General features: G+C 35.3%; 2 protein-coding genes across 2 annotated transcripts; one reads left to right on the plus strand and one right to left on the minus strand.

Moving 5' to 3' along the window:
- Positions 1 to 10,004: 10,004 nt before the first annotated feature.
- LOC132293140 (multiple C2 domain and transmembrane region protein 14) lies at positions 10,005 to 13,324 on the plus strand. The gene has a single exon (XM_059790481.1). It carries the CDS (start codon positions 10,223 to 10,225, stop codon positions 13,196 to 13,198), a length of 2,976 nt encoding a protein of 991 aa, XP_059646464.1. The 5' UTR covers positions 10,005 to 10,222; the 3' UTR covers positions 13,199 to 13,324.
- Positions 13,325 to 13,902: 578 nt separating this feature from the next.
- On the minus strand, positions 13,903 to 17,839 carry LOC132293141 (beta-glucuronosyltransferase GlcAT14A). The gene is made up of 4 exons (XM_059790483.1): positions 17,167 to 17,839; positions 16,929 to 17,004; positions 16,729 to 16,844; positions 13,903 to 14,690 (listed from the first exon to the last, which is right to left on the minus strand). Exons 1-4 carry the CDS (start codon positions 17,654 to 17,656, stop codon positions 14,173 to 14,175), a joined length of 1,200 nt encoding a protein of 399 aa, XP_059646466.1. The 5' UTR covers positions 17,657 to 17,839; the 3' UTR covers positions 13,903 to 14,172.
- Positions 17,840 to 21,628: the final 3,789 nt, after the last annotated feature.

Consider the following 21,628-nt stretch of genomic DNA (forward strand, 5'->3'; position numbering starts at 1 on the left):
TGGTTTTAAGTAAGGGTTGAGTGCGTGTGATCTACGCAACATTAACGGATATAAGAAATTTGAGTTAATTACATTCACACCCTTTCTAATTCAAGGAACATCTTTTGCTCAGCCTTACAGTGCTGCAGCCTTCAAATCGGACTAAACTGACTCTGTCAAAGACAATTCAGCTAGTGAAGAGATGCAGAAGTCGCCAGTCGGGTCCTCGGAATTGGCCTCCTGCAGTTCAAGTTCAGAGCGGAGGATCTTACACCGTCGCGGTGACCTACTTTTGAAAGTGTTTGTGGAAAACAGTTTCTCGACCGACCGTCCGACTTTAAAGCTGAAAGCAACTCCTTACCCTGTGATAATATTGACTGAATTCTTGTAGCATTGTACACCCCAATCCCTTTTCAATTAAGGAAAGCTTCATAAAATTAACAAAGAAACCCCTCTGATAATCGATGAATTGAAATTATTACTTTTTGACTTGATGACCTATTTGGATCATAAAATTATCTTTTAAACCTTTACAACTCAATATGTTTAACTAAACTACCCTTTCGTGCAAAAAAAAAAAAAAAAGTATAATTAATTATATATAATTGTGTGTATATGTATGTGTGTGTATATATATATATATATGGATGTAGTGGTTCATGTGGAGTGAGGATAGTATTAGTATAATATAAAGTAAGGTAAAGTGCAAAAAAAAATTTCTGAATTATTAATTTTTTATAACTACCCTAAATAAAAGATTCCCTTCTAAATTATTGATTCGTTACAATTAAGGACAAACCCATCACAAAAGACTATTTTACATTTTGTTATTAATTTTGTCATTTCTTATTAAATTATTTTTTATTATATTTTTCTCTTATTTAAATATTAATTATACCATTTACCTTAATTTTATAATTAGAATCAATTGACTATAAAAATGGAAAAAAATAAATAAATTTGTAGCTATCATTTTCTAAAATGATTAACTTATTATAATAAAACTTATTATACTCACTTTAAAAAAATTTAGTATAAAAAAAATATCTTCTTTTTCAAACAATATTCATGAAAATTAATAAATTACGTAAATAAAAAATATCTTCTTTTTTATGCAATATATTCATGAAAATTAAGAAATTACTTAAATTGCTTCAAAATTTTCTATTTAAGATTTTTATTTAAATAATTTATTTAAAAAATTAAAGGCAAACTTATGCAAATTTAATAGAGAATATTTCATCAAATTAGTATGAATTTTTTTCATAATTTATTTTAACAAGAAATATATATCAAATGTAATTCAATAAGAAAATGTATTATGATTATTTAATGAAAAATATGTTCAGTGGGGCATTTTGCAATTACATGTGATGATTCAAAGGATTTTATACACAAAATGTAGTTCAGTGGAATTATTTACAAAGTTAAGGAGGGTTTTGCACTATACCCTGTAATGTAATATCAAAAGAGGAAAGTAGGACAATACCACTTGCAACTTAATATTTGATTCACACAATACCGACCCAAATTTGTTATATTAAAAATATAATAATATATACATAAACTATATTAGAGGTGGATACTTGATAAAACTATGGTGTCAAAACCAAAACAAAATTGGTACAAAACCATGTAGGGTCACCTCGTCTTCAATTTTTGTTCTCCAGTGAATGATCTTGGTGTCAAGCCTCAATCTTTGTGCGTTGTTGTTAGGAGACCTGTGGGTGAGAAAAGCTTAAAAAAAATTACTAGTCCAGCCGCAGTACGTTCCCAGCGGAATCCGATCGAGCTTGTCAGATTCCGATAACAAACACGTAGGGATGGCAAATGGGCAGTTTGGGTCGAGTTGAAAATGGACGGGTCAATATGGGTCGAGACCCATAGTCAACAATTAAGAACGGGTTGAGAATGGATAGGGTGAACCCGTTATGACCCGTGGATCCATTAATTATTATTTTTAATTTTTTATATTTTTTATTTTTTATTTTTTTTTTACTTAAACTTGATGGGAATATTTGTGGTGCCTCTGCCTGTGTTGTAGAACTAGTCGGAACCGGAGTATGTCTGATGCTTCTTTTCTCTTAAAACCCATACCGACGTGCTCTCTGCAATATTTACTTCTCATAATTAGATTTTTGAAAACTAAATTCAATGTGATCAGATACATGATAATGATTTTGGAGAGAAATTTTCCACATACGCGCGAGCACACACACACAAATTTATAATTTGTGAAGATTTTTATTTGGAAGATGTAGTAAGGGATTTTTAATTTTTAATTTTTTAATTATTTTTAAATTTTTAATTTTTTTTTTATAAGGTTATAATTTTCTTTTTAATTTGGAATTGCCACGTCAGATTCTGCAGCCTTGCTCGTCACCATCTCATAGCCGTCACCGCCGCTGCACCAAACAACGTCCATCACAGCCGATAGCATCCGAGCACTGCCTCCGTTAAAGGCCGAAATCGCCGGTGCCACCACGAATCTCTGCCGCCATCATCATCGATCTCATCTGCCTAGCCGAAGCCGATCTCTGACATCACCGCCGCTGCTCTAGCCGCCGCCGCAGATCTCGACTCCTTGCCGCCGCCGATCTTCTCTACCGAGCTGAGCAAACAACAGAGATAAGATCTATGCCGTCGCGACTCCGTGTCAAAGCCGATCTCTGCCACCACCGATCTGATCTGCCGCCTCAGTTTCCCTTAACCAAATCCCATCATCTCCCTACAAATCCCAACCTCTCTCCTCCTCCCTTCACCTTCTCTTCTTCACCGGATCTGTCTTGGCCGAACTCAGATCACAGAGGACCGGCAATACCCACCGCCGGCCGTCGTTCCTATCCACATCCGAAGCCGCAAGCTCCGGCGTCGGCCTTCAACTCTTCCCGCCGTTCACTGTTCTTTTAATTTTATTCTTAATTTTTTAATTTATTTTAAATTTTAAAATTATTTTTTAATTATTTAAAAAAAATTTCTAGAAAGAGAAACTTAGAGAGAGGGATTGATGAGAGACAAATTTATAAAGAGAAGATTGTGAGTAAGAAAATATTAGAGAGAGAAATGAGTTGAGTACAATATAGAATGATGTGTGTAGTGTGTTTATTATGTGATGGGTGTAATATATGTTGAATATGGTTAACCATATTCAACCCATCTTGACCCTCAAATTAAGTGGTTAAAAATTATCCAACCTATCTTGACCCTCAATTAAATATGGTTCACCCATAACTATTAAAAAGCGGTCGGATATGGGCGGATTGATGGTTCCTGACCCATATTGTCACCCCTACAAACATGATATGCAAGGCCAAAATAATACTTGCAACTCTGATTTGCTTCTGATTTTCAATTTAAAGAGAGTGGTGGCTATGATTTGAGACCGTCATGGTTTTGATTGGGATTGTTGTAAGTTTAAATTGGTGGCGATGTGGTGGCGGGAAAGGTGGAAAACGATAACGGGCGAGGTGCGAGTGCCAACACGATAGAGCCAAAGAGGACCAAACCCAGAAAATGCCGGCAGAGGCTATAGGGATCCGACGTATTATATTTACGTGTATATGTCTATAAATGTACAAAATACAAGAGTGTGTGAAGGAAGAGAGGAAAGAGGGGTATTTGAGTCATTTAAATACACTCATATTTTTTATCAAGAATTATTATTTTATTAAAGGGTAATAACATCTTTTTTAATTTTTTTAGGAACTGTTTGGCTGCAATTTATGACAGGGGTGTGAGGGGTGTGAGAGTTCAAAAACGTGACCAACTTTCATTTGACTGTCAATAGAACAAATCTTAAGGGGTGTGAGTGTAATTAACTCAAAAAAATTATTTTTCATTTAGGTGATGACTTCTTAGTAGTTTTTATTTTTATTTTTTTGTTATTAATAAGAAATTCACACACCACTTTGAGAGGTATAAAACATACCACAAGGGCATTGGTGGTAATGACTTCTTAGTAATTTTCGATAAAACAATTAAGTCTATTTTATAATTAAAATTTTCATATTATAATAATTCTAAATATCTTAAGGCTATGTTTGGCGACATGATATTGGAGTTTTGGAATTGAAATTGGTGAAATTAAATAAAATTTTGGTTCAAATTTTTGAATTGTTTTTTTTTTCTAATTGCACCAATTTTAATTCCAAAATTCCAATTTCATGCCACTAAACATAGCCTTAATCTATAAAAATTTAAATAGTTTTATTATATTCTTAAAATATATATTGATTATTAACCATTAGAAATATAAAGGGAAGCAACAAAATTTTTATTACTAACAAAATATCTAACATATTTGAAAATGAGTGCAACATAATTTTAAGACAAATTCTCTCTCTCTCTCTCTCTCTCTCTCTCTCTCTCTCTCTCTATATATATATATATATATATAGGCGAATAGCAACACTAACAAACAACTCCACCCTCCTCATTAGCCAACTGCAAGATCAAATAAGGGATCGAGAGAGAGCTATATTTGAATCCATGTCATCCCGCAATAAGGAAGCCAATGCATGGCCCGTTATTTCCAGTGCACCGAACATGATAGATTGAATAGTACGAGAAAGTTAAGGAATGCATGAATATCGAACATCAATGAAGAAATCTCTATTAGACAATCACTAACACCATACCATTCAAGGAATCTACTACTAACTTTGCATTCGATTCAAAGCAAATATTTTGCAAATTGAGTGACCTCGCCCAACATACTGCATTTCTAAAGCAATAAACTTCTGCCGACAACACCAACGGTGATGGAAAAGGTTGGAACACTATTGCCTGAACAATGGAGCCAGATGAGTCCCGAAATACAGCACCACCAGGGGCGGAGCTGGGCCAGGGGTGGCCATGGCCCCCCCAAAAATTTTCAAAATTTTTTTTTAGCATCCGCCAAAATATTTATACTGTAATAAACTTAATTTATGATCCCAAAATTTATAATAAATTCTAATTTGGCCCCCCAAAATATTTTCAAAACGTTTATTTATCGGTCAAAAAAATAGAGAGTGAAAATAAATTTAAATTATTTCACTTTTAACTCCTACAATATCAACTTGGAATCTTTTAGCCATACTTTTGAAAACTTAAATATGTAAGTTCATTATTATTGCAATCCCTACAAAAATAAAATAAGATAAAATAATAAAATAAAAAAATGTTATTTCATTTGCGTATAGATATGTATAATATTCATTATATGAGTTTAGGAGAGAAAAATAAGGAAATTATACCAATGTCCCTCATGTTTAATAAAATAAATAAAGTTTTCTTCCCAGACATTAGGTAAAAGTGAAAGTAAAATAAAGTGAAGTGAAGGAAAAATAAGTTTCCAAGTCAATTTGGTTAGCACTTCAAAAAATTTCAAGAAAAATTTGTAAAATTATTATTTTATGGTTAAATAGCATGTAAGTTTTATAAATAAAAAAAAAAGGCATTAATATTGTAAGGTCACAAAATTTTCTCAATAAATCAAATTTTTTTTTGTGATTTTTGGAAAAAAAAAAAAAAAAAAATTTGGAAATCTCTATCAACAAGTATCCGGAGTATGGGAAAATATAAAAATTAAAGTATTGTGAGAGCACAATGGCAAGAATGCCAACAACAATAATGATATTATATATGTTAATATTTTTTAGTTATAAATAAAAAAATCTATAACTACTCATTATATAAATTATTAAAGTAATTCTCTATTTTAATCATAATAATTGTGTTTTATTAAAACTTGTGAGATTTGTTTAGTTAGAATTATTTATTAAAGTTTTTAAATCTTTCGTCAAGATAATAATGATATTTATTTTCCAAATTATAATTAAAGTATTAAAAAAAAATCATAAATTAAAATTTGAAATTTTGAAAAAAGCTAAAAAATAAAAGTAAAAAAATAGAAAGTGAAAGTGAAAGGGAAAGAAAGGTGAAGTGAATAAAAGAAAATAGATTTTCTAGCATGCATTTGGTTAGTTTAAAAATTTGTCCAACAAAATTATAGAAAAATATTAGTTTGTTAGTTTGGATAGCATGAAAGTGAAAAGAAAGTGATTATGCATACCAAAACTACGCTTATGAAACAAAATGATAGATTATTAAATTAAATATATAATTGTTTATATTCATTTTTAATAAAGCTTCATAATATTTTATTAGGTAAAACTAATTATTAGTTTAAGATAAACAAATAAAAAAATAATAATTAGAGATGAAGAGGCAATATTATTGTTTGGGAGAAAAATCAAATATTTCACCATATATATATATATATATATCCATACCGAATTATGAGAATTGCAACATAGAACAGATGATTAAAAAAAATAAAAAAATTATATTTAGAAGTATGATCTATTTTGAGTAATTTTACCCAAATTATCATTGATATTCTATATATATAATAGTATAATTTGCCATGCGAACTTACCTCGGAATAGAAGTTTACCTCAAAATTCAATAAAGGAAACTAAATTTTCCATTAGTTTTCTCTTTCTATCTATCCAAATTCTAAAAAAATTTAAAAATTTTCTCTTTCCTTTATTTTCTAACTGTTTCCACCTAACCAAACAAAACCTAAAGAAAATTTGATTTTCTTTCTTATATTAGTTTTCCATATATATATTTTTAGGTTGCACTTTTTTTTTTTGGATTATATCTTTTCAATATATATGTATATTTACACACCTTCTCAGATCAATATTTATATAAAAAATTATATTATAATTATTTACATTTTAAAAAAAAAATTACATAATACTATATCGGCGCCCCAAATCTAGATTTCTGGCTCCGTCCCCGGGAACCACCACCTCCTAACAAGGAAGATTTGGAGATCCTTGCATCCACGTTACATTTGATAACTCCATCTGATGGACAACACCAAAAATCAAGAGACGACTACTTATAGGATTGTTAGACAAAATTTCGGTATTTTTTTTGCACATCCATAAATTCCCAATAACGCTCCACTGCTAAATTTGCAACTTCCCATGGGCTCCAAACAGCATTGTCAAAAACCACCTTATTTCGAGCTTTCCATATAGTCCACAAACAAAAAGAAGCCAAAGCCAAGAAAGACGTTTTCTCATGTGAAAAAAAAACCTGTTTAGAAAGATGAGACCACCACTCGAAAAAATAATTAAATTGAAAAGTTGAGAAATCCAACCACAGGGGTGAAATCTTCTAAACCTAAATAGAGAAAAGACATCGGAAAAATATATGTATAATATCTTCTGCCACCAGCCCACAAACGAGGACAGATATCTTCTAGGCATTCCCGGCACACGAAAGCATACACCGTGAGTAAAGCATTATGGCAACATCTCCAAATAAAATGTTTTACTTTTGAAAGGGTTCTACACTTCCGCACGAATCTCCACCCCGTCCCAATGTACTATGGACTAAGACCCTTATCCGGCACCTTCCTCCTCAAATCACCATAACTTGATGCCAAAGGCTCAAGACACCAAATTTGCTCATCATCTCTATTCGAATGACTAAAAGTAATTCTAGGACGATTCTAATTTAAGGAATCAAAATCATGTTAGAACGATTTCTTCATTTCGTGCAATTGGTGAACTTCATCATTCAAGTAAAAAAAAAAAAAAAATGAAGGAAAACTTCATTTTTTTTAATGATAAGCTAGTAATCTAATACAAATTTCACAAACAACACATATGGAAGTATATTTTTGCCTTCATATTCTAATTTTAATCATGACCCATAGCAGTTGTGATTGGATTTTATACTTTTGGTTTTGAATTTTAAATACATTGTGAAGGTGATTCCAATTTGCAATATGTTATGAATTAATAATGTTTTGTTGGGTATGGTGGAAGAAAAATATGAATGAAATAATAAATTTTGTTGGTTTGGACGAGAGTGAATAAAGAAATAATGAACAATAAGATGGATGAGTTATCATTTCTCCTTTAGCCATCCAATGTTACATTCGGTAGAAATGAAGAAAATTTAATGAAAGGAAAAGAATAATGAATGGATGAGACATCCATATGAAAGATATTGTTGCATCCCCTATTTTTATTCAGTTATATGGAAAAAAGATAAGAAGTTGAGAACTTAATTTGTGTTATTATTAGAGAAGAGAATTTTATTATTTTTATCATTACCAACCACAATCTATACTGTTTATTCGAATTAGTATTTATGAAGAATAGTACTGTAATTTAAAACATTTTATAATAATCCCATTTGTCTTTATTAGGTTTTGTGGCTCAAATTTGTTTTGGAAGTGGTGTTTTGGAAGAAGTTAACATGTTCAAATTATTTAGAACTAGTTCAACTTTTGTTAGAACCAATTGAACATGATTACATCTCCAATTGAACCAATTCAAAAAAAATTTTAAAGGATTGGACATAGAAGTCAAAAGATTTATATTTTAGAGTTGAAAATTGATATAATAACTCTTTGTAGGCAAATTGAGAAATAGTTGTTGAACAAAGAATTGTGTTTGAAGACTCTATAAATAGAGTTGGGTATTGTAGTTAAGGAGTTCCAATTCCATTGAGTTCACCCAAGTCTTTTTACATTAATTGTCTGGTGGTGTATGTGGAATAGAAAGATTGTATATATATGGTGGTGATCAATTATGGGGTGCTCCTAGAGGCTCAATACCATCATCATTGAAAAAAAGGATCAATTTCATATTTGACTTTAATTAACTGAGTTCTCAATTTCTATTCTATTTTTTTTTAAAAATAATATATAAAAATTATCGACGCATACTTAAAGTATGAGGCAAAATTGCACTAAAAATCTTTAAACTGCTTAAATGTCTTGGAAAACAACCCCAAACTATATATTTATTTTGCTGTGCCAAATGATCCCTTCAAAATTTAAAAAACTGTCAAACTACACTTTTGAACCAATTTAGTTTTTTTATTTTATTTATTGTAATTTTATAAATTTGATTTTCCATTCATTTTTAAAAAGACAAAAATAATGATAGAAATAATATGACACAATATATGTATAAATAAAATAAAGGATAATTAGACTTGATTAATTTTTCCATGACCAACTTCTATTTATTTTAACGGACAAGTTTCTCTCTCTCTATATATAAATATATATATGAAAACAAAATAGATGAACATTTAAATACAAAAAGTCACCATGAAGTGCAGTTACTAAGCTCGCGTGGTGGTGTTCCACGTGGTATATGTTACATCCACATCATAAACTTTACCAATTGCTAAAATTGGTAAAATATATTCCCACAAATTACGCATTAGAGAATGCCATTTTGGTAATTAAACTAACCTATAAGGCAAAATGTTCGATATATAGATCAGAATCTCACATATTAAAGTTCATTTGGCTTCATGCTGCCATTTAAAAAAAAAAAAACAAACAAAAGTGGCCACTTGCAACGCTCTGCAAATATGAACGTTGCTTTGTTTTTAAACTGAAAAAAAAAAAAACACGTTGCTTTGTTCTTGTGCTCCATAATAGCTTCCATCAGTAGGTAGGGTAAAACATTAAATAAGAAAGTGATTTCATTATAATTTATTAACATGCAACAGTGGCCATATGGTGGGTATAATAAAATCCATTCCCACGTACGTCCCTGACACATATACTGTGTATATATAATGATACACCCTCACAGTGGATATATGAAAAATGCAAATAAACAAACACATGTCGTGTTTGAGACATCTAGAAGGCAAGCTTGAAATCGTGTTTGGTTCAGATTAGTTATCTGCAAGTGTTTTACCGTACCAAGACGCAGTTAATGTTTTCACCGTCCATGCGTTTGTCATGTCTCGGAGGTTAATTACTATGGCATGAGGAATGAGTAACGATGCGACAGTTATTCTAGGATTCCTTTCCCACATCCAGAAAGGCACTTTGGTAGAAAGCAAGAAAAAAATGTCTTATTTCAGTAAATCATGAATTTTTTTTTCCCCCACAAACCAAACAAAGCACTAAAATCATCAATTGAGCGCCAGACACGCTGCTCAAATTTATCTCGCCAATCGAGGCATTGCCACGTTGCCAACACTGTCTTACGTGTTACAGCTGACGTGCCATAGGCTCCTCCTTCCTCTTTAAAAAGCCTCTATTCCCCTTCTCTCTCAACATTTTCACTCTCTTTCTACACCAACGCTAACAGAGAGAGCTATAGCACTCACCAAAAAGCAAATAAGAACTCTTTCTCTCTAAAATTTTCGATCTCATTCTACTTTCTCTCTCTAACTGAACTCTTTTGATTGGGAGTGAAAAATGGCGGAGAGTTCCTGTAGAAAGCTCATCGTTGAAATATGTAACGCAAAGAATTTAATGCCGAAGGACGGACAAGGAACGGCAAGCGCTTACGTGATTGTTGATTTTGATGGTCAGAGGCGTCGAACAAAGACGAAATTTAAAGATCTGAATCCAGAATGGGACGAGAAGCTGGAGTTTCTGGTTCAAGATTCGGAGTCTATGGCCTCTGAAACTCTTGAAATCAATGTATACAATGACAAGAAGACTGGCAAAAGAAGTACTTTCCTCGGTAAAGTCAAGGTTGCCGGAAGTACTTTTGTGCAATCTGGATCAGAGACGCTTGTTTACTATCCTCTGGAGAAAAGGAGTGTTTTCTCGCAGATCAAAGGCGAGATCGGTCTGAAGATCTGCTATGTAGACGAAACTCCTGCGGCGGCGGAAGAGGCAGCAACGCAGGAGGAAGCTCCACCGCCGCCCGCTGAGGAGGAGAAGCTGCCGGAGAAGGAAGAAGATAAGAAAGCAGGGCAAGGAGACGAAAAGAAAGATCCGGAAGAGAAGAAAGAAGAAGAAAAGCCGGCGGAGGAAGCCAAAAAAGAAGAGAAACCGAATGAGAATCCAAAACCAGAGGAGACTTCAGTGGTGGCATCACCGCCGTCGGGGGAGGTGGAGAATCCTCCGATCGCTCAAGCGGAGAAGCAAAAACAGCAGGAGAAGGCGATGATCTCGAAAGTGAATGAACACCTGGAACTTCGATCTCTCTCCGGCGATCGAAGCCGTAGCGCGTACGATCTTGTTGATCGTATGCCGTTTCTCTACGTCCGCGTTGCCAAGGCCAAAATAGCTAATCCGGAGGCTGATACGTCCGTCTACGCGAAGCTCGTGATTGGAACTCACAGTATCAAAACGACGAGTCAAATTGATAAAGATTGGGACCAAGTGTTTGCCTTTGACAAAGAAGGCCTCAACTCTACCTCCTTGGAGGTGTCCGTTTGGGTTGAGAAGAAAGGTACGGATAATTCTACAGAGACATCTTTAGGTACTGTTTCATTTGATTTGCAGGAAGTACCCAAGCGAGTACCACCGGACAGTCCTCTCGCTCCACAATGGTACACCATTGAAGGTTCGCCAGAAAATTCGCCGGGAACTGACGTCATGCTCGCCGTTTGGATTGGTACTCAGGCGGACGAGGCCTTTCAGGAGGCCTGGCAGTCGGATTCCGGCGGGTTGGTTCGGGAGACCCGAGCCAAGGTTTATCTCTCTCCGAAGCTGTGGTATTTGAGACTAACGGTCATCCAAACCCAAGATCTACAACTAGGCTCGGGTTCCGAGCCTCCTAAGGTGAAGATCCCCGAGCTGTACGTTAAGGCTCAGCTCGGCGCACAGCTTTTCAAGACAGGTCGAACAACGGTTGGCTGCTCCACTCTGTCCTCCAATCCTACGTGGAATGAAGACCTTATTTTCGTAGCAGCGGAGCCATTTGAGCCGTTTTTGGTAATAACTGTGGAGGATGTTTCAAATGGGCAATCAGTGGGCCATGCTAAGGTCCACGTGGCGAGCATTGATAAGAAAACAGATGACGGATCAGAGCCAAGATCCAGATGGTTTAATTTGGTTGGTGATGAGAAAAAACCTTACGGGGGAAGGATACACGTGGGAGTGTGTTTGGAAGGAGGCTATCACGTGCTTGATGAGGCTGCTCACGTGACCAGCGATGTTCGAGCAACAGCAAAACAGTTGTCCAACGCTCCGATTGGATTGCTGGAAGTGGGCATTCGTGGGGCTTCTAATCTGCTTCCGGTGAAGACCAAAGACGGTACGCGAGGGACCATAGACGCCTATGTCGTCGCGAAGTATGGGCCCAAGTGGGTCCGGACTCGTACAATCCTTGATCGATTTAATCCACGGTGGAACGAGCAATACACATGGGATGTATACGATCCTTGTACTGTACTCACGATAGGCGTGTTTGATAACGGAAGGTACAAGCGCGATGAAGCTGGGAAGCCAGGCAAAGACATGAGGATTGGCAAGATACGTGTACGGCTGTCAACGCTGGAAACCAATCGGGTGTACATGGGTTCATATTCGCTTACGGTGTTGCTTCCCGGTGGGGCCAAGAAGATGGGTGAGATAGAGATTGCGGTGAGATTCTCATGCTCATCGTGGCTCAGTCTCGTCCAGGCGTACGCTAGCCCCATGCTGCCTAGGATGCATTATGTGCGCCCTATGGGTCCGGCGCAGCAAGATATCCTGCGCCACACCGCAATGCGGATTGTGACGGCTCGGCTCGCCCGGTCCGAACCTGCTTTGGGTCAAGAAGTGGTTCAGTTTATGTTGGATTCCGACACGCATATGTGGAGCATGAGGCGAAGCAAGGCCAATTGGTTCCGAGTTGTTGGGTGCTTGTCGAAAGCAGCCACTTTTGCACGGTGGCTCGATGGAATTCGCACCTGGGTGCACCCACCCACCACTGTCCTAGTCCACGTGTTGCTCGTGGCTATTGTGTTATGCCCACACCTGGTCTTGCCCACTATTTTCATGTACGCATTCTTAATCGTAGCGTTGAGATTTCGATACCGCCAGAGGGTCCCATTCACCATGGATCAAAGACTGTCATACGTTGAAGTTGTGGGACCGGATGAGCTTGATGAAGAATTTGATGGGTTTCCAACCACGAGATCAGTGGAACAGATCCGAATCCGTTATGATCGGTTACGAGCACTGGCGGGTCGGGCTCAGACGCTCTTAGGTGATGTGGCAGCACAAGGAGAGCGTTTGGAAGCTTTGTTTAACTGGAGGGACCCACGTGCAACTGGGATATTTGTCGTGGTCTGCTTGCTGGCTTCGTTGATATTCTATGTGGTGCCATTCAAGGCATTTGTGTTGGGGTCAGGGTTTTATTACCTGCGACACCCGAGGTTTCGCGACGACATGCCGTCAGTTCCCTTCAACTTTTTCCGTCGACTTCCGTCTTATTCCGATCAGATTCTGTAGTATTTTTTGTATTTTTGTTTTTGTTTTTGTTTTTATTGGGACAGCGAGTGTGGTGCACTCTCTCCGTGAAGTAGTAGGTTGTGGTGTTTGTTAAATGAGAAATTACATTATTTTATTAATTTATCATCTGGTTTCAAGGAGAAAAATAAGCATTCAATATTGAGCAGAAAGTAGCATGGGGAGCCTTTAATTGGCAAAAAGTGACCGTTGATGTATGGGGTCATTCATTTATATAAGGCTGGTTTACAAAGAAGGTGAGTGAAAAAATATTTATAATACTCACTAGTGTGAGTGCATATGGTAGAACTTTTTGAGCAATCTATCGGTACAATCCTGAGCTTCCATTTGTGTGTATATACAATCACATGATCAATGGCTGTCCTTAGCAGTGTTCATAACATTCCTCAAAAGAATCCAATGTTAGTTGTCTATTGTCACTGAAACATAGTTAAGCAAACAAAGTCTTTGTGGGTGTTCAGTCCACACTGAACCACTCTAATTTCAGCTACTTGGAAGGCAGTAGTTGCGATAGTGAAGCCCTGCTACTTTTGCTCATCAAAAAATTTGTGATCAGATATTTTTATTTTATTAATTAAATCTTATGGGTTAATAAAATTGAATCTTACTCAAATTCGCTTCATGTCATGCCCTACTTGTACCAAAAGCAGACCTAAAAATCTAATTAGTATCTTATAATTCGCAAGTTACTTCACAATAGTGATTTTTTAGACGTAATCAATGTACAAATCCAAAATACAAACGAGTCTGAAAGTAGCTAGAGGCTCCACATTAAATCATGGCCCGCTCTTTCTCAATTTCTCTTAGTGTTTACCCTTTAAGAACAAACAAGTATATGAGCTTTTCGACAAACCGATTGTTTTGATCATGTTTTAAACAATTCAAGATATGCCTAACCTTGACAGGAAGGGTGACTAATATTACAATCACTATTATTCATTTTAGTTTAGAATAAATCATTTACATTGTCGCTTATTGAAATTCTGTGCAGCAACCAGCTTTTTTAACAAAGTTTTCAGCCTCCTAGCACCTGTTCCAGGCCTAAGAACACCATGTTTCTCACTCTGCAAGCCCGAGCATGTATTGTGCCTATTTTCGTTGTTAGAACACCACCCACCATACGTGAATTGCCCATTGCGCCTTCTGAGAAGCTCGCGATCAATCTTCTTAAGGACAGGGTCATTTTTCTTGAACTTCCTTGCAAATGGGCGGCTGCTTAGAACCATTCTTCTGTAATCTTTGAGTCCCAGGGACCTCGGGTGTTGCTTTGGAGGCGTATCCCAAGTAATGTAGTGAAGATCATGGTTCACGGTGGTGTTCCTATAGTCCGCAGAGTTGCATATAACTGTCTGAAAGTATCCCTCCGGCGATGACACAAAATTTGTATAGTAGAGAAGGAGGGTCCTTGGCAGATTGTCCCAGCCCACTATGCAGTACTCTGCAAAAGATCTTGATAATATTGTCCAAGCTGAACCTGCATAGATGTTTAATGCAATTTAGTAATGCTTACAACTTCTTCTTCTTCTTTTTGTTTTTTCCTTGTGTTTCTTCTCAATCTCTATCCGTAATTCAACATATACTTCAAGAAAGTGAGCAAATGCAATGGTTTCTGAAAGTGTACTTGGATAGTCACGGAAAAGAGTTTGGTATTGAAAAAGGTTTCATTATTCTTTCATTACTATCTCTCCAAAACTCCTATTGATAACAAAGGAAATACAGGTATGGCACATGCATATACCTTCTAGGCTTCTAGCTTCAACATATAAACTGTTTTTTTTTTTTCACCATGTATAGTTAAGTACAATTTAGGGTCTCAAAGCAGTAGTTTTTTATATGCAGCTCAATTTAATTGCCCTAAAATCTAAATCCGTGTTACGATGCATTGTCCAGAAACTCAGAAAGATTGCGCATAGAAGTAATGATTTACTGAAATCTATTAGTCCCTTTGTTCGAGCAGAAAAGCACATGATTTCGGCTTTCCAACATCACATGTGCATTTTCTAGATCATGCAGCCTCAAACATTTGGAATATTTCCTTATCCATAAGAGAAACAAAATTGCAGCATAAATAATTAGCAAGATTATTCACAAAGACATCTCAGGTATAAAAAATGGCCTCTTTATTCTTGTCCTTGATACCCAGTCTAATACTAAAGATGAAAAGTTACAGGGTATGACAAAATGGAGGAAAGATGTTTCCCTCCTCCATTTTCCTCACCTCTTCCCTCTATTAAACGGGGGAGCTCCTCTGTCATTCCCCTTTCCCTTCATTTCATTCTCTCCATTCTTCCCTCCAACCAAACACTTTCTATCAGTGAAACTGATTTAGAGATCTTCCACCTTTAAATTCAAGTTTATTTAAAACAAACCCATGTATGATCTATGATGGTGGTTGTGGTTAATTTAGTGTGAAACTGGGGGCTGAAATGAGATTTTGCAGGTTTAGTGGCAGAGCCCACACAGGTAGGTAGAGTAATGGAAAGCACCAACAACATATTCAATATTAGTGCTTTATTGCAGATTTATGATCTTTTTATTTATTATTTATTTTTTGAACTAACATTCTAACATGTTATGACAATGAAGTACAGCTAGCATCAAACGCCTACTAAACATGACTAATAGCACCAAACAAATGAAAAGGGCATTTGATTTTGACCCATTGTAGCTAGAATCATATAACCATACCCTAGTGCTTAATTCCTTATGCATCACACCATTAATAATCATATTCTTTATTAAAAGATTATCATGCGGTATTATAATCTCTGCTTCTCTCTTGCACATTTCACATTTTATTCTATTTTGATGTTGACAATGGAGCGGTTTAGTAATAAAAAACCCGTGATCTGACGTGACAAATCTTCTTCTTTGCGGTTTTCAATCATCAAAGATGTTGTTTATGTAAAAGCCTACATTAAATCTAATGGCATTAAACTACTCCAAATCAAGGCCATTAATCACTACTTTCATCCTCTGCTCTAATCAAACTATTTATAGGTCCCTCTGTCTTTTAATCATTCTCTACTCTAATCAAACTAGTTATAGGTCCCTCTGGCTTTTAATCATTCTCTGCTCTTACCATAAGTTTTATTGAAGCAATTGAAGTTTAGTTTATGAGTCACGAGTCACGACAGACCCGTGTGTGTGTGTGTGTGAGAGAGAGAGAGAGAGAGAGACACAAAATTAGCGGTTTACCAATGGATCCTTACGTTTTTTAAAAGATACTTTATGTATTTTAATAAAAATATGCCATTGTCACACAATGAGTGACCTGTTTGAAAGAATTTAAATATTTTATTCTGTTTTTGGTGAATGAAATATTTTATTGTGTTAGGAGGAGTATCTAATGAAATGAAATACAAGACATCACCATGTACTTCGGTATCTTTATTGTCTGTGCCCTTTTCAGAAAGTTCACGTGCCATTGATAAGAAATTGAAGGCTCTCCTACTTAGAGAGGTTATGGAAGGGTTTGATGCCAAAGATAGGATAGGAGGAAAGATAAAAACCTGTATAAAGCTTGAAAGCAGTTGGCAGACTCCTCTGTTTGATAACCCACCAGATCTCTGATTTATTAAGACTATAGAGACCTGGATCAATTATAATTGGTTTCCCTCTCTTATTCCTGCAAAAATTTGTAACAATAACTCAATAAGTGTGTGTTTATATGAAGACCACAACTATAACAACACATTGCAAAGTCTCTCACAGTTTCCAACCCAAGTGACTGCTGTGCTGTATGAAATTGAGATCTCTTGGCAACTCAGAGAAGGCATGGATCAGATCTGAGATCATTAAATCAAAAGGAGTAATTCGATTATGTCACTAGGTGGTGTACGGTAACACATATCCATATGTGTGATCGGACACACAGTACAACACAAATGAAATACACAAACTTAAAGAGAGAGATAAACAATTACAAAGAAAAAGGTCACTCACCATACCATCTTGAGTTACTAAGGGATAATCAGAGGCACTGAGGTTAATAAACCAGTCCCATTTGGCGGCAATCCTCAAAAGCATAGACATTGCGTGGAGAGTGGTAGCTAACATGGTTGGACCCCTGTATGTGACCAAATTGGGCTTCCCAACTATCCAAACATTACCCACTTGGCTGAAAACGGGCTCGCCGGAGACAAACTTAGCCATCTCCAAATGCTCACTCTCTGGTGCACCATAGTCCATGTGGATCAGATAGTAATTCCCAGGATGGTACAGTGCACGCAGTGCGCGTTTTAGCTTTGCCAAGTCCCCTTTGGCTGCTGAGATCAAGTAAGCAAATGTAACTGGATATGGGTTGCTTGATTTTGGGACGATGAAGCTTTTGCTAGGCCTCAATATGGTGATGGGTTTTGTTAGTTGGGTTGGTATGTAGAGGAGAGAGAATATGAGTGAAATTAGCATGAAGGCGATCATAAAAAACTTGATACCCATTTTTGCAAATTTTGATCTCAGTTTTAGAGAGAGAGAGAGAGAGAGAGAGAGAGAGAGAGGGATCTAGTGTGGTATGGAAATGGTGGGTAGTTTAAGTGGTTAATATTTGAGGGGTTTGGGAAGGATGGGATTATAAGAGGGGAAGAGTGTAGATGAGATGTTGGGGGTTGGGTTCCTTTCTTGGAAGGAAAGGACTCCATTTGTCACTGTTTGGTAATATAACCCTTTCTTCTGATGTGTGGGGCCAGCTTACCCCAATTGCCATCTCAACTTTATAAAAGAAGGAATTGGGTTTCAGTTCCAGTTACAGTTCCAGAATTACAAGAATATATATGGACACTTGTCTGCCCATGCCCATCAATTAGTTGAACTTTGTATTATCATGGGTTTGTCAAGCCCAACCTCGGCTCTAACACTTTTGAGTTAAGCCCAACCTTGTTTCTAGTACCTTTGAGCCCAATCTCTAAAAAACGCCAAAAAAAGAAAAAAAAAAAACAAATCCAGTGTTGAGTAACCTTGACAAAGCAAACAATGATTTATCGTGCAGGTATGCAATCACTTGTTCTAATGGTAGCACAGAAGCACATTGTAAAGGTCACGTCAAAACGGGTCAGTATGACGTTGATCAAATGGGCCCGACCCAGTTTTAGCTTGTCAGGTTGTGACCTGCTCGTCGTGCTGGATGTTTAAAATGGGTTAGTTGGCAGGCTCGAGCTCGAAGCCTTCATGAGTGGGCTAGGCCCAAGGTAGTTGAAGCTTGGACCGGTCTGCCTGAGTCCAATAGGCTTGTTGTCCAACCTTTTGGATCAACCCTATATGGTCCATTGATGTCCCACGTCATTTTTTTAATTAATATCCGGTGTCAGCTTGATATATTATTGTTAATTGTTTTTGTTTTTGTTTTTGTTTTGGGCGGTGCAGTAAAGAGATAGGATGAGTTAACAATTGTGATTTGGACTAGGATCAAATCAAATGGGACACGTAGAAAACATATTATCTACTTTTTCATTTATTGAGACGGAGAGAGGGACAAAGAATTGTTGTCAATAGTTAGGCACATAAGAAAAGTGACACCTTCCCGCAATGCATCTTTTTCTTTCAACTTCAGAACTAATAAAGATGGCGTCTACATGCCAGAACACGAGATCCATATGTATGTAGACACTAGGTAGTCAATTTGGCACATCACATTTTCTATTAACTACTACTACTACTATATATATCATTATATATCATTATATATTATTATACACTTGTATAGTCCACATAACAACAAAGCTCTTGTCCGCTGCAGTTGTGAATGTGCCCACCAAAATAATACGACCCACATTCGTATTATTTTGAACAAACCTTGGCATCTTGCAGTTGCACAGTCGGCTTAGATTGTTTTGACATAAAATATATATATTTTAAATTATTTATTTTTAACAAATAAAATATTTTTTTATTTTAATTTTTTGGTGTTTGACAAAGATTTTTATTAAGGTTGAGTCCATCGAGCGAGACATGTAAAATGATTTGTCAAAAATTATTGAACAAGTTATTTTTGTTAAATTTTAATATATATTTTTTCCATAAATGTTTTACGACAACCAAATACCAGAAAATAAAAAAATATTTTCTAAAAAATATTTTACATCCAAACAAACGGAGCCTTAATGATTAATATTTTGACAAAAAAAATGTGTCATCATTAATTTTTTTATAAATTTTTATCTCTTCAGATATGAACTAGAGTGAAGAGTTCATCTCTCAAATATAAGACGAAAGAGAGGGTAAAGACAAGTTAGAGTATTATAAAAGTTTTAATATAAAGTACTATCATTAACAAATATTAAAAAAATAGATACTATGATTAATATAATAGTAAAAACAATTTACAAAATTATCTATTTCCTTCTCTTTTAACTAATAATTTAATAAACAAAGTAAATTGTCGATTCTTCTCTGTTCAAATTCGAATCCGTGTAACAAACTTTAATCCATGCTCTACACTATTCAACACGAATTTTAACTATTACACGAAAAATGTCCTGTATTACAAAATAAGATGTATGACCTTAGAAATAATAATTTGGTTACTTTATACTGTTTTTGGTTAAAGTGGTTAGTTTTATGGTTGAGACTTGAAAGCATACAGGATCCAAATTTGACGCATTCATAATGAACAATTAAAGTGGTACAATTCATTCCAAAATTATAATAGCCAGGAGAAATTTCTCGTGAGCATCCCCTTGGGACCCTTCAGTTTGAAAGTAATCAACATATGTGTACTGCTTGGTCTCACCAACTTATCCATGTAAATAAGGTTTCCATGAGCACCACATAACATAAGCCCTCTTCCATGGGATATTATTGTGGTTCTTAGGTCAAAATTATAATGATGCCGGACAGCTGGAGAAGATAAGGCATGGGGGAGCTCCCCGTGCGCAAAAATTATTTACGACAAAAGATCATCATCTTTATTCTTACTTTAATTTCATATGAATGAAGATTTTGATGTGTCGATATTTGAATATTATGATATTGTACCAATCCAGTGCAGCTATGCCCGGTAGGCATCAACATATTTATTTTGCCCCCTTCACAAGGATATACATGCAGGCTAGAGTAAAGTTCGATAGAGGATTCAAAAATAAAATAGGGTTTTGTGCTTAAGTTTTATTATGGGATTTACAAGCGAACTAAAAATATCCTAAAATGTTAGAACTTTCATGACATTCTGTTGCATGATAGTCTCACAAGGCGTTATTTATTTATTTATTATTATTATTATTATATTTTTTTAATACCGTACTTTAAACTAATTTTTCCAATTTCATGTAACCTAATATGACATATGAGTTTTTTATTTACCAATATTTTATTACAACATTATCGAACATGTCTATATTCATATTCAGGGACGGATCCAGAAAGTTGTTTTTTTATATATAATTTTAGGGATAGCAACGTGAAAATTTCATAAGTATGTAATTAAAAATAAAAAAAATTAGTAGTATATAATAGTTAAAAAAAAAAAAAAAAAATCAGTGGAAGTTGCCCCCATTGACTATAAAGTGACTCCGTCCCTATGCATATTCTTTTACTTGAAAATATTGATTATCAATAAATCATAAAATTAATTTAGGATAAGAGAATTATAATCCTTCTTTCACCGTTGGATTAAGATGGATGCACTAAAAGAACCGAAAAATGTATGAAACATTTTTGTTATGCACGTTTTAAATTTGAGGTCAATAAGTTGCAAATTTTCATGTAATGAGAGAACTAGGATCACGAAGGTGTGTCAAATAATTCCAATGGCATGGATGAGTATGGACCACTACATAGACCAATTTGGCTTGATATGAATATTATTGGTTGAGGTGATATATAGTTGTACATTTATTTTATTTCCAAGAGATGAAATAACCCATGTCAGAGCAGGGGACCTTTGACACTGATCGATCTGTGGATGCGACCATGTGATGTGGTTCGCAATTTGCCCAGCGAACCTTAGTTTTGGAGTTTAGCATATACTTCCCATTCAAAGTTGGTACAGGACCAACCCATTGCCTACCAATAGTATTTAAAATCAGTAATATTTATGACAATACTATTAATCCCATTTTTTACTAACTATTAAATCTAATTAATCTTATAATCTTTTTTTAGGTCACAAACTATGTGTGTGTGTATCTAGAAGGTAAGTAATAATCAAATACATATCTTCAGTTAGATTTGAACTTAGAATTTTTACGTTGAAGAATAGGGATCCATATCACTAGGTCACAAACTATTGAATCAAAAGAAATCTAAGTACTTCTCACTTTATCAGTCCCACGTTTTTAAATACAAAAATGGAAATAGAAAAAAGGAAAAAATTACTTAAGGCACAAACTTATAACTTTACATGTACGAGTAAATTTGTTAAAGAATAGTATTTTGCAAGTGTAAATATGGAGAAATATATGGTTAAGTAACTTATAT

This window comes from Cornus florida, unplaced genomic scaffold (assembly GCF_030987335.1).
Source record: "Cornus florida cultivar Cherokee Brave unplaced genomic scaffold, ASM3098733v1 CherokeeBrave_3.0.0_Hap2_Chr02, whole genome shotgun sequence".
Lineage (NCBI taxonomy): Eukaryota > Viridiplantae > Streptophyta > Magnoliopsida > Cornales > Cornaceae > Cornus > Cornus florida.